At 38.9% G+C, this 14,004-nt stretch overlaps 1 protein-coding gene across 1 annotated transcript in view; it reads right to left on the reverse strand.

Annotated features, from left to right (window-relative positions):
* Nucleotides 1-14,004, reverse strand: part of AFF2 (ALF transcription elongation factor 2) — a 241,974-nt gene that overhangs the window by 13,944 nt on the left and 214,026 nt on the right. The window contains exons 13-18 of the mRNA XM_085319728.1: nt 9,673-9,907; nt 8,133-8,272; nt 7,479-7,542; nt 3,968-4,104; nt 844-915; nt 381-474 (exon numbers count right to left, since the gene is read on the reverse strand). Coding sequence (XP_085175854.1) covers nt 381-474; nt 844-915; nt 3,968-4,104; nt 7,479-7,542; nt 8,133-8,272; nt 9,673-9,907 — 742 coding nt within the window. The remainder of the gene's footprint in view (nt 1-380; nt 475-843; nt 916-3,967; nt 4,105-7,478; nt 7,543-8,132; nt 8,273-9,672; nt 9,908-14,004) is intronic.

The raw sequence follows: 14,004 nt of genomic DNA on the forward strand, positions 1-14,004 counted from the left end.
TGAATTTAAAATCTAAATTTAACCAAAAGCTTAAATAACTGCTTTACTATGGTTTTCTTGGGGCCATTTCATAATCACTTGCACATTGAAATCCTGGAAGAATCATGATTTCCTTTACAGAAACTTGCATAAACATTACACGGCATTGAGAATAATGTTATTTTAGTAGAATTACTGAGTATGGTCTTCTGAATCAAGTGGTTAATCCAAAAATCCCCCAGTTCACTTCTGTCTCCACTCCCTTGCAGCCCTCCTGCCTGCATTTCCCAGGGGAGAGGTTAAATGTGGGACTTTTAAGTCATGCAGTTATACTTGTGAGAGCCCTCAGTGCTAGTATGAATTTCATTTTGCACGAATAAATTAAATAGAATAAAGATTACCTTAAAATATTCCATCAGAGATCTGGAGTACTTCATAGCATGGTCCTTCTTTAGTTTAAACATTCTCAAGTAGAGAAGTGATAAGCATCGGTAGCTGTGGTAATTAGGAAAGGATTATGTTAATTCCATTGCTTAATGAAACCTATAAACTGTTATAAAAAAAAGCTGACCTATATTCTATATTTTGCAGTTTCTGTTCTAAGGTTAGATTGTGAAACATAAGCAAATGGAGAAAAATAATAAAAAAAAAAACGGTCAGAAGCATTAAAAACCCATCTTGGTTAGAGTATAAATTAGAAGAATAAATGTTTAGTCAGCTGCTGAAGAAATCCATTAGTTATCCTTTAATAGTTTAATGGAAAACAAGAATAATGATCTTCTGTAAGCTGCTTAAGTAATTCAGTGCTTCAAAAGTCCTCCTTAAGATTTCAGCTGCTTCTCTCATTGTTGCAATGGGACTCACCATAAAACTGCTAGTTTCTTGTCCCCTTCTGTGGCAGAAGAGCCTGTGAAATTCTTGAGTCTCATTGCGTACCTTGTCAGAAAGGTAAGGAGACAAGAAATTGGGAGTTAAGGTGTTTTCAGGAGAACTGGTGACACTGAGAAACAACAACCGCACACAGATATGCCTCTCCAAGCACAACAGTTAATGATCACATTGTTCTATAACGATGAAATCAATGTAACTTTCAACAGAAAGCACCACTTAAAATCTGGAGGACTAAAGTAAATCATCAACTCATTTTCTGGGACAATGAGGTGAACTATTTCTGAGAGTGTTAATGATGTTACATCCAGCCATCTAAGCTGAGTCTAGCAACCTTTGTGATGAGTGCTGGAGGCATAAGATCTCAGCCCTGTGTGTATTGAAGAGTAGAGTAATATATGACAAGGTTTTATGTACAATACTTTGGGCTTGAATAATACCTTCAAAATCCTTCTCATAAATGCTTCTTCAGAGCTTTTAAAATGTTTTATACCAAAAATGGGTTTAAATACAGAAAAGGTCATGTTCAAAGCTTTTTAAGTTTTTAGGTCCATTAATTTGTGAGGCTTGTATACTTTCTCTTCCCTATTTAATTGCTGCTGTCCAGCATTTGGGTGATTGGGTGATCTTTGAGTATTCCTACCTCCTCCCTCTTTTTTCTCTATAACTGAGCACATTCCATTCTATGCATTTAGTCTCTTGAAAATCAATTCATCGCGTAAAATCATTGTTCTGAGCCTTAATGCAATTTTCACAGGTACTTGTGTTACGATAAGTAATAGGGTTCAGTGTTGCATAAGAAAGTTTTAAGGTATCCAGGCAGCCTTGATGAGTTCTCATTTGCAAGCAGGTAATAGAGTGCACGTAGGCTGTGCTGCTCTCATGCTGCCTTCATCCCACCATCCYCATCATCAGTCCCCAGCCTGCACTRGTAGCACGACACCTGATGCTCTTCCTCTGCTTCCCACCTCACTTGCTCTTTGTTTTCATTGTCCTGGTTACATTGAATGAATCCCAAACACAAAGCATCTCTTCAGGATTTTCAGCATCAGACTAGGGAATTCTAGCATTACAGTTAACCTCAACACCTTCGGTAGTCAGATGCCTGATATTCCCAATGTCTTTGATGCTCCACCTGCTTTCACAAATAGGCATCTGAGCCAGATGCTCAGGGCAGCCATAGCTAAGAGAAGAGAAATGAGGCCTCCAAGAGAGAGAGGAGTGAAAAGTGAGAAAAATTTCTTCTACTTTGTATCCTACAATGATAACTTACGTTAAGATCAGCAGCCACAAAAAGAAAGGGTGTGTGCACAACCACTTGCTTTATTTGTGCATTCAGCAGCCACTACAGCCTGCAGGAATTTGGTATTTGTCCAAGGAGTTTACTGAATCCRTATCAGCCTACTGCTTGCCTGGACAATCACCTTTTTGTGTGTGTGTCTGTCCACTACCAGCGATTCAGTCTCCCACTGGTTACCTATGAGATGTTGAATATATGATTTTGTAAATGAAGCTCTATTTTAAGCRCTTAGATGGTAAGCAGTGGAATTAATCTCACCTGACTTCAGCTTTTTAGAAATAGGACATCTACCCTACTGAAGTTGTTCAGATTCCTCCACTRCCAAAACTTCTGAGCAGACAGGCTGCTGGACTCAGGGACAAAATTATTCAACTTTGCTTTGCGGTTTTCTGAACTAAATATGTAAATAAATGAGGGTTCCTTATGAAGAAACACTCACTTCTTTAAAGAAGAAAGTTCCTACAATTTATGCTGCTGTATGACTGTATTTGTGTAGTTTCACACACAGAAAGCATTGAGTTATCCACTGCGATGCCRCAGGAATTTCAGCACAGTGAAGCAGAGATAGAGGGCTCCTGTTCATAATCCCACTGCTTTTGAAGGCTTAACTTAGATCCTAAATGTTGAGTGAACATCATTTGCATTGAGTAATCTCTTTAGTCTTTCTCCTTAACAAGTATAGAACATAAACATATGTTTTTAAACATTTAACAAGCATATTATTTATCTGAGAGTAAGAGCTCTTAAGATCTGATACATTTTATTATGTAAATAACTATTTAAAATGTAAAATATGCATTATTTTTGACAGTCTCTTAATGCTAATCTGGCATGTTAAAATTCTATACATTAAAAAATCCCCACCTCTGCCCTATTAAAAACAAACACTTTTTGTGTGATTCTTCTCCTTTTATCTTGTGTAAACTGCTGTAATTGTACTGACATTAATAGTGATATTTCCAGTGTACACTGGGAAAAGCAAAGGGAGAGAGAAAACATCCTGTTGTGCTACTCACAGGTAAATTTAATCCTGCTTGATTTTGCTTTGATAATTTGTGCGAGTAAAGCAAACAAGCTCATTAGTTACTCAGGAGACCATTCTTTCTATGGAGCCCACGCTTTCAAACAGCTATACGTAACAGAAGCAGATTTTCAAACACCAATTCAGACATTTTATTACTAAGCAAAAGCTCTCTCATCTATAATCTGGTCTAAGAGTCTGCAAAATTGCATTAAAACTAACTCAGTGGACTTCAGCTGGTTCACATTCCCTTAACGTTAGACGGTATACTTTGGAAATGTAACACATGCAAAAAACTTCCTCTCTGGCTATGATCTTATGTGCCAAGTTTCAGCTTGGAACATTTTTTTTCTTTTTTTTCTTTTTTTACGGTCAAGTTATAAGCCTCTAAAAACAGGGTTTGTAATAGAAATCCTGATAGACTCACTTTAATGTTTTATATTATAAAACTATACCTTTTAAAGACAAGTGTCATTGCCAAACACTGAAATTACTATACTTTACTTCCACCCACTATATTTCAATTTTAATTTTATGAATATTGCAAATTATAACACTCACATTATATCCTCTAAAGGGGATAATTTATAAAAGCAGTGTCCATCAATTATAAATTTTCCATGACATTAATAAAATGGCAAGAACTAATTATGATGACTTCTGGATGAAGATGCCTTGGACAAATCATTAATACATTGAAACGATATTTTTTAAAACATAGCAGGTTCTAATTATGACTGAAATGAGATTACGAAAATGATCACAGAAAGGACATTAACCTGATGAGTTCCACAGTCTCTGAATACATGGTGTATGGAGATTTAGCTTCTAATGGATCTCGCTCCATAGCGTTCCCACACTCGATGAAGGAGAGGGCAGCATCAGCATAATTCACTGCTTTGCCAAACTTTTCCAGCTGAAATAGGAATGGCACCATCAAGAAAATGCTTCAGCTTTAATTTCTAGGTAGACAGATCATAATACAAAGCAGCACTGACATAAAAATAAAAGCAAAACGAGGCTGGTAGTTAAGTGTGAATGCATAAAGAATTAAAGCAAGGTCTATGTTTTTACCAAATCTTTTCAGATAACGTAAGGCCAGATGCTCCACAGAAGTAAATCAATGTACATTCATCGACATCTGTGGATTTACAAAGGCAATGAAGGATATTCAGCATGTTTAAACATGAGATCCCTATTGCTCCTCAGTGCAAACTAGGTCTGAATAGCACTGTGCAAGGGTTAAGTAACAATTCCCTGTCACCTGTCACATATCATATTCTGCGGTGACTGTTGACAAAAAACACGCCCAAAAAACCTCATCASTTATGTGATGACTGAAACAATGGGGGGAAAAAAAGGGAGAAAATACAGCACTGCTAAATATTTTATTTTAGTATGATTTTATTGCAAAAGGTTTTAGCCCTGATAATGGTTGTGATTAAACCGACTTAGACATACTGATTTCKTTTTTATGTGTAATGAATATTATATATGACATTTTTATAGTAAGTATTTTATAATAGTATTTAACATTTTCAATTTTTGATAGCTGGATGTATGGATTCCACTAATGCAGCATTTAATATAAGAGAACCAATATACTTTAAATCATTAAAAAATTCCTCTATCAAAATATTATTGATGCATCAGCATATGTTTTCCTTGCACAAAATGGAAGCCTATTCTAGCAACGTATTTAGTAGAATGTTTAATATTGGTGCAAGGTAACAATAGATGTGGCTTTATGGCTGTTCCTAAGCTTTCCTTATGGCTAGCTCTCCCTGCATTCATAYGGGGCTTTTTAATTTTGAGTTCTGCTCTTGCATACAACTACATACAAAACCTTTGTTTGTATGATTGATCAGTATTACTTGATGGATCAAAAAAAGGGGAGATATTCTATGTTTTCACTGTATTCCGTTGGTTATTCCTTAGCATATGCTATAAGTTTGTTTGGTTTAAGTCTTCCTAGGAAGACTTCGTGGTGGTGAAGCCTAACTAACATGGCTGTGAGCTGACTTAGCAAGGACACACCTTCTGAGCAGGTGGTGCTCCAGCAGTGGGATCTAATCCTGCCCTCCTGCCCACAGCACAGGCATGCTGACCCCAGCAAGAGGAGTGGGACTGCTCCATTCAGCCCTGTGCTGACAAGAATGGRAAGAGGCCTCCAAAAATCTCTTCCACATGGCACAAGCAGCTTCCGCTGGGACAGCACGCCCCATCAGTTGATTCCTTCCTCCTGCTCCAAGCGGTGATAGGTTCACTCGGGGTCATACCTGCATGAGACCAAGTGGACCCCTTCCTGCATAAGCTCAGGCGTGGCATTGCCATTCACCTCATTACTGCCTGCTGACACATCCAGAGGTAACCCCCGTTATCCTTCCAGCTACTGCAGTGCATCTTCCAATTCCCCTATGCTTTCTCACGTCAGCACCAAGTAACCAGAAGCAATCACTTCTGAAGGACAACTAACACTATGAGACTGCACTGCAAATGTGTTAAATGGAGATAATTTGCATGCAGCTGTGTTAAGTGGAGAAAAGTGGAAATAGTGGAAAGAAAAAGCACGATACTGTTTTTGTGGGCATTTGTGTCTGCCAACAGGTTGCCTTGTAGCAGATGCTTCACATGCCAAGAACACCACTCAGGTGCCAAACTGCACACGACAGGGAAGGCCTGCCTGCCCACAGGCAGCGGTGTGATGCGCCCTGCCTCYACCTCTTAGTTCTGCTCGAGAAACACCCCCAAGCCGGCAGGCATGCTCAAGGTTTAAGAGGACAAAGACAGGTCAACGCTTTCCAAGTGAATCAGGCTGTGGAGAGCAGTGGATTGACATAGCATGTTGAGATCATCAGGAGCTTCAGTCTGCAAATATTTGCTAGTGTGGAGCAGGCAGCCTGTGCCAGAGCATGTGCACTTTCTGCAAAGGTCAGTCAGCTGCAGGAGGTGCTGTCAGGCAGCTCCTGCGAGCACGTCACAGCCCTCCCTGCACGTGCTCTCCTGAGCTGAAGGCAGGAGCCAGTGGGGCATCCCAGGAACGAGCACATTGGCAGAGATGACGCTACCTTACAGGAGGCTGCCAGAAAACCAGCACCTATGTCTCACAGACTCACTCAATAACTGTATCTGAAATCACAAGGGGAGTAAGGAGAGATGAAMGCTTGACACATCAGCTCTCCTTCATTCCTCTAGCTCACCCAGGGCAGAGGGACAGCAGGACTTCTAAACCCATGATGTCTTTATTCCTTGCCCCTCCCTTTTTTGGGAAACATTTATTTCTAGGTGCAAAAGCTCCAATGTTGAATGATTTAAATGCATGCAAAAAATCCAGAATAAAATGAGGCAGATAATCACTCAGTTCCATTTTAGCTGTAACTTGGAGGGGCGAAGTGAATGGCCAGTCTATTTTAGATGTCTTAAAAAAATAAATGAGTCAAGTAACACTAGGCTTTAAATAAGCTGTTTTTCTACACTCTACATAACATACAGTCTATCCTACAAAGCAAATGACCACTAAAGGCACTTTAGGGCTGGCAATAGACTGGATTGGACAAACTATGATAGAACTGTAATCTGTCAGATTATGCAGTTATTCAAATCTAAACACTTTATGAAATCAGGTCAACTTTAACAGAATTTCACCTGGGGAAAAAACTGAAAAAAAAAAAAGGCTTTCTCAGTATCAAGCTATCTCATTACAAGACTTTTTGGAAAGAAGAGCGTTGAATCATTATTTACCAACCTAAAAGCCCACAATAAAAATGAATGCATTATTTAAAAAACAATTTTTGCAAAATTTAAATAATTGGAATTAAAATAGTAAGCATTTTTTTCCACATAATAATAGGGTACAGGGTGACCAGCCTTTCTTAGCTTTCCATTATGGAATATTTCAACAAATTTCAATTTTGGGCTCAAAATCAGTGTGTGGGTAAACTTCAAAGACATGTCATCTTTCATGAAACTGGTCTTACTTTCTGAACACACAGTATGACTGTTGCTTCCCCCCAGAAGAGATAGCAGCTACTATAGTGGAACTACTTTTCTTTCCTTGAAGCATCACTTCTTGTGGAATGATGCACTGAAGTCTAAGAACAGTGCTCAGGCTTTGGCTTGTGGTGGGCACAGAGTTTATGGAACACAACCTGAAGCACACTTTAGTCAGTAGCAGGGTTCCTCTTGATTCCTAAGGCTTTAGAGGAGATTTATATAAGGCTTTAGAGGAGGTATATTTTTTGTAACACACAACTCCATAGCAGAAATGGGCAAAAAGACACAAAAACATACCAGTGCATCAGCTTTATGCTTTAGCTTCTTGGCCTCTTGCATGTAATAATCTGCATTGTGAAGCCTAAAGAGACAAAATTAGTTATTTCAAGTCTGTTTTCACACAGTTGGACAAACATTGTCTGCAAAAAGYGCTGACTGCTTCCAAGAACAATTTAGACATATACACCCATGTATCCCTTTAAATCTTATCCTGATATTAATCTGAAGCTGATAAATGCAGAGAAACAAGGGGTGACCAGAATGCAAAATAGCTAGCTGTGGAAACTGGCTGCCCAATTGGGCCATTAATGTGCACTGAAGAGAAGAAAAGGAAAAATAATTCAAATCAATTAAGTCTAAGAAGCTTCCATTAGTGGAGCTAAAAGAAAATAATAATAATAATAATAATAATAATAAAAGAAGACGACACATTACCCATGATTCTAACATTTATGATCCAAAAACATTTATCAAAAGGGCCTTCATTTATCAGTGACAACAGTTCATTTGTAAAACATGAAATTCTGCATGTCATCACACAGCRCTACCTACACAGGTGCCCAATGCTAGCTTTATAGCAGAGAGAGCAAAGAGTTCTTTGGGAGCTCTGCTTGTGCAAAGATCCAAACCATAAAACATAGAGTTGGCACAGAGACATCCAATAGTACTTACACATCATCAAATGTTATTTTAGGCCTTCGGGGCTCAGAGTTGCCATTGGAAAGCGCTGGCATTGCAGACCAGATGTCTGTTTCTAGATGGCTGGTGTCAAGGAGAGCATTGGCTGTTGGTGCATTGTGGGATTCTTCCTCCTGGAGAAAAAGGCTCCTGTTATTTCTTTGTAGTTCCAGTAAACACCCTCCAACCRTGCCCATGCCCCCAGCAATGACACAAAGCAACATTCATATACCCAACTGCATCCTCATCAAATCACCTTCCATTCTCTCATATAATAAGCCTGTTAGGTTAATTAAGCATTATCATTACTTTGCTGATTCCTCACCTGAATTCATTAACTCTTCAATGAAAAGTCAGCCTGGATACCACAGTATTACTGACTAGAGACATTCTCTAAAGCAAGGGTGGGGAAATTGAATGTGGAGGGGCTGGATATAGACTCAATCATTTGAGATAGACCATACTAATGTAACTTTTTTTCTATGTTATTACCAGATGACTTTAATGTGCCTGAAAAGTCTACTCAGATTTGAGCAAGGGATAGTTTCCTCCCTTGTGATAAAAAACAGAGAGAAGTATGGAAAGAACTCAGGAGTTGTGACTTTGCATTGATTAAAAATAGAAGCATAACAGAAGCATTTAATTCAGGCAATTGTAACCTGCTAGGTCTACAATCAGAGAAATGAAACTACAGGTGGAGCAATGAACTAAGGAAAGACTTCTAACATATTTTAGTAGACAAATACTTCAGATACCAGGATAACAGATAGACCAAGGATGAATCTGACTGGAGATGCTGGGAGTGAGGGGCAGTGGCCCTGCTGTTTACATAGCATTGTTTATTTGCTGACATACACAGTTCATTTTGGCATTGATTTCAGCGGAAGGCRTGTATATTACTCTCGCAGCTTGAAGTGACACAATGATATCAGAAAGCAACAGGGATGAATGAATAAGGTGAAGTGATTTGTCACTTGCATTCCCGCGCAACTTGTGAGTTTTACCATTACTGTGCAGGCCTAGCAACCTCTCATGAAGTGGTGAACTGTGAAAAATGGGGCTACAKATGCCCTTTTATTTGTGTCAGAATTTTCTTCTTGTCTGTTAATTTTGAYAGTGATACTAAGACACACTTCTATACTAAGCAATAAATTTGAAACCTAGAAGGAGGAYTGCTTTCTAAAATGAGCCCCAAAATTGAAGTTTCTCAGTTTTCTCTGCGAGAATGTGGCCAATTGGTGTGAAATTTTAGTTTTTTTGAAATCAACTTGCTATGCAGCTTCTAGTTTTGGCTCTTTTTCATGCATTTTTAGTRAAGATTCATCTGAATCTGGGGAGATGTCTAATACTGGTCTAAAAATGGAATTTGCAAGAGTTGCTTACAACAGCTCTGTAAAGATCCACTCCTTGCTGCTCTTGAGCGGAGCTACACAAGGATTTAAAAATAGATATTGGAAAAAAATCAAATAGAACAAAGCTGAGTTAATTTTATTTTATCTTTGCTCTCTTCGAGCCACTGAGGTCAGTTACTTACACAGATTCCTTTGGGGTTTGAAGAGGATTTATTCTCATTCTTTCTGTGTTTAGAAACAGAGCTGGACGAGCTGCTGGTCTGAGAGGTGTTAGTGATGTTGGTCTCCTGGCTGAAGGAGCTGTTGTCGCTGCTGTGTCGCCTGTGCACCGGCTCATCCAAGAGAGGGGATAGGGGAGGAGGGAACAGCTTCTCTTCTCTTTTCTTTGCCACCTTCTTCACTGAGCTACTGCTACTCCTGAGACATAGATAAGAACCAGTTGCATTGCAAGATCCTTGGTTACCTCTCTATAGCACAAGGCTCTAGATAMTATATACTGAGAAGCCAGCTCTCCCCTCAAATACTATATACTGAGAAGCCAGCTCTCCCCTCAAAATAGTAATCCCCATTTTAGGGGACATTTTTTTCATTTTAGGAACAAAGCCAAGAAGGGAACAGGCACTGAAAATAAAAGAGCTATCCCTGCCTTTTCAACGGCTGGAGAAACCTCCTGCCTTGGAAGATGACTTCCAGCACATTAGCACAAATTGCACCCACTTTAAATGCTAATTTGAGTCAGTCTTCATTTGAGAGGGCACAGAGGTTCAGAATCAGCAAAGTGCTGGAAAGTTTTAAGCACAGGGTTAGCTCCTCTGACATAAAGCATGGCTATTTATGTTTAACATTAGACATCTTTTTAAGAGGTGGATTAAGGCCTACATAAGCAACCTCTGCAAACATCCATAATAGCATATGGCATGTGAACAAAAAAAATAATTTATAACAACTACAAAATAATAACCATAACAATAACAAGATAATAATTATTTGACCTCTAGAATAAAACCAATGCTCAACACTATATTAAAATGATACATTGTAGTTGGCTAAAGCCCTTGAGCAAATATTGGTTGATGAATTGAACCTGATTCAGAAAATGAATGTGGTTTTGACATGAAAGCTCAAGTAATATGATAATCTATTGTCTGCTTTATGTACAGAAATGGTTAGCTGGCTAGAAATGGCAGCTGTGATACACAGTAAAAACAAAAAAAACTGCTAGACCTATCTCCTCTCAAATCCATCAAAAATTAAAAACCCTACTGACTGTTTAACATGTTAATCTACTCATAGATTTTTATTTTAGCTACTGTCCTAGCTCAGTCAATGAAGATTACCTGAATTTTAATCTTTTGTTAGACAACTAATATTGCACTACACAATCATTTACTTTTCAAGATTATTGACTACAATTTCAATAACAAATTAAGTCAACAAGAATTTATGTTTCATTCCTGGTCACTTTCAGTCACTGTCAGAAATTATAGATTTGTAATACCTAGAAGTAATCAGGAAAGAGGGGAACACAACTTGAGCTTCCTTACTCCTCATCCTGGCAACATTCAGTAGAGCAGCACTAATTCCAGTCTGGCCTCTGCAGCACAATTTTACCAACTGTATCAATATCTACTCTTGCTTCGGTCATTCCCCTACTTGGGGCCTTTGGTGATATTAGTATTTCAGATAGTATTTCAGCCTATCTGTGATCATAGCAAAGTCAAAACAAATGAATCCCCTATATCTGAGGTTTTATAGCTCTTCCACTCAAAACCCTTTAATTCAGCTGAAGAGGAATTAAAGCTATCTTATTTGAAACTCACTGTTATTAAAGATCTTCAGCCTGAAGAAATAAAACTAGCACAGTGTTCCTGTTGCCTTATAGTAGGAAGGACATGGATGCTGTCATGCTCAGAAAACATGTGGGCCTGAGGAAGATCAAAGGAAAGCAAGCTGGTTGGAGGAGTCTGGCAGTTCTTGGAGAAGACTGGGGCTGGTTTTATGCACATGCGGTCCTGCAAACGTCCTCCAATGTGTTCTCGCCTGAAGCCCTGTTAGTTAGGGGCTTCTCACCACCACATTGCACTTGGGATCTCTGACAAGTTACCCCATCTATAGCACCTTCATACACAAAACTATTGCCACAGCAAAGTTTTTCAAAGGAAACTAAGAATCGTCCAGAGAAGGTTCACATGTGACATCCCTGGCGATTTCCATGAGTTCTGCTAATCCTCAGTTGCCAGGAGTGTATCATGGCATGAGGCAATCTAAGGCACATGTACAACAACCACAGCGTTCCTCAGTTGCTACTCTGAGGTGGAGGGACTAAGAGAGCAGCACAAGAGAAAAATGAAGAAGGCTGCAGGTACCATGGTAGCAGCCTACTTTCTAACTTACGAGTGAAATTTTATATATTCCAGAAGTGGGATCATTTTCAGAGACCTAACCAGCCTTTTGGGCGCTGCTTAAAATTTTGCCTGTTCAGTTCTCTTTTGGGCTCAAATACATGGTGGAGCAAACCAAGATATAGGTGAAGCTACTCAGCTTTGGCACACAAACTGTTCTGTGGGTGGGAAGACCTCACTAGAAATGAAAAGGCACTTGAGGATTGTTTTTCTCTGCATAACTGAAATTCAAAACCCAACAACAAATCTTTACAGTTATAATTCTGTTTTTTTCCCAATTTCCCACTTAATCCTGCAAGTTTTCACAGGAATTAAACTGATAATTTATTTAGCAATGTTATCTCCCACAGATTTGTGCTAAAGCATTTATGTTAACAATAACTTCCATGAAATAGGTTGTTACCAGCAGTTAACCAGATTGTCACTTTGCTTTGGGCTGTTAATGGGCTAAGAAACTGGTCTTTGATTGCAGTAATCGCTAATTTTGAATGAATTTATTGCAATAATTACCAAGACACAATGGTTTAATTTGCTGACATGATTGTTAGTTAAACTATATTTAAAATCTAGGGAGAAACACAGTAAAAGTGCAAGGAAAAAATACAAGCAGAACTGATGGTCTTGTGGCTGCAGGGTTTAATCTTTGTGTCTGAGAAGGCCAATTATCAAGAAACGAGAAGACTCCCCATCTGCTTTTTTCAGCTTGGTTTCTTTTAGAGCAGGAAGCAAGCAAGTAAGCAAGCAACAAGAGGTCAGGGTGCAAAGGAGAGGGCCTTTTCCTCTACTCTCACATTTCAAGCTGCCATTCTTTGTCCTTTCTTTATCCACTGTGCATGGTATGCAGTGGTAGCTCTGGCCTACAACGAGACAAAGCCGTTGTCTCTACCCATCGCTTGGCTTTGCTCTGCCTCTGCTTTCCCTATCCACAATGAAACGCCGCGCATTGACGATCTATCTGATTTTCTGCAGGGGGTTAGCAGGGAAAGGTCACCCTCGCCTTAGCTAGGACCATATGGCAGCATCCGAATGAAGCTGTTGTCATTGTTGTAGAGGTAGAACGCAAACGCTGCTGTGAACAACACCCTAACGAATGCCATTGCGACTACCCAAGGGATCGGCAAAGATACATCACCAAGTATAGGTGCGTCTTTTAGTTAAAGGTCAAATGAAAGTGAATAGAGAGCCTTGAAAAATGCCCCGAAAGTTTGCTTCAGACAGACATCTATCATGCCTGCTAGACATTGTGCATGTTTCACTTGTAGGAGTCTAGTTTGAAATTTAGACTCAGAGTTTGCATCTGCAAATAACTCTCCGTGTTGTTATATATTTCCAAATATCAGCAAATAGTGCTCTGTCTGGACTCCGTCTACTGATCGGGTATTTAGATATTAATAGTCTTCACCAGTACACACAACTAATGATGCTAACAAAACTGCTCTGCCAAGCAAATAAATAATAAAAAAAATCTTCTGCTGCAAAATAGGCAGCTGATTTGATCAAAAATTTTACAGGGACATTTCAAGTTATTTTTATGAATTATTTGGACATAATGCTATCTATTCCTTAGTATGTTGTGAAATACTAGAAGTAAGAAAAATTAAGTGATAATAGTTTGAGTAATTGTATTTTAAGTGTCACGCCACATTTAGGGAAAAGCAAGAGCCCCAGATCATGTGACAGAAGGAACAAAGACAGGGATAACTAGATGTTTATGCAATTATTGACTGCATAACACAAAATGGCTACTTGACTGTGCAAATGGCTTTTAAGTTCAGAACTGACTGTTTGACATGTTTATAACCAAATTGCACATGTGGTCATAGAGAAAACTTGTGGAAATTAGGCATCTAATTACCCATATTAGACATGTAACCCTTTAAAAACCCTTTAAAAATTAATTGTGTATCTTTGCTTACTTTATTGAGCCCATACATTTAGGGTCAGATTATGAGAGAAAGGCATTTAAATGCCTAAACCCTAGACAGGCACTTAGTAGGAGCTGCAAAAGCACAGATGTGACTGATTTCTTCAGACAACTGAATGCTTTCAAAGAATGGCCCAGAGATCATGATCTTTCAGTGAAAGAAGTGTCGATGAATTCTTGCATCTATA

This window comes from Rhea americana, unplaced genomic scaffold (assembly GCF_003343005.1).
Source record: "Rhea americana isolate MKP2758 unplaced genomic scaffold, rheAme1 scaffold_6, whole genome shotgun sequence".
NCBI lineage: Eukaryota > Metazoa > Chordata > Aves > Rheiformes > Rheidae > Rhea > Rhea americana.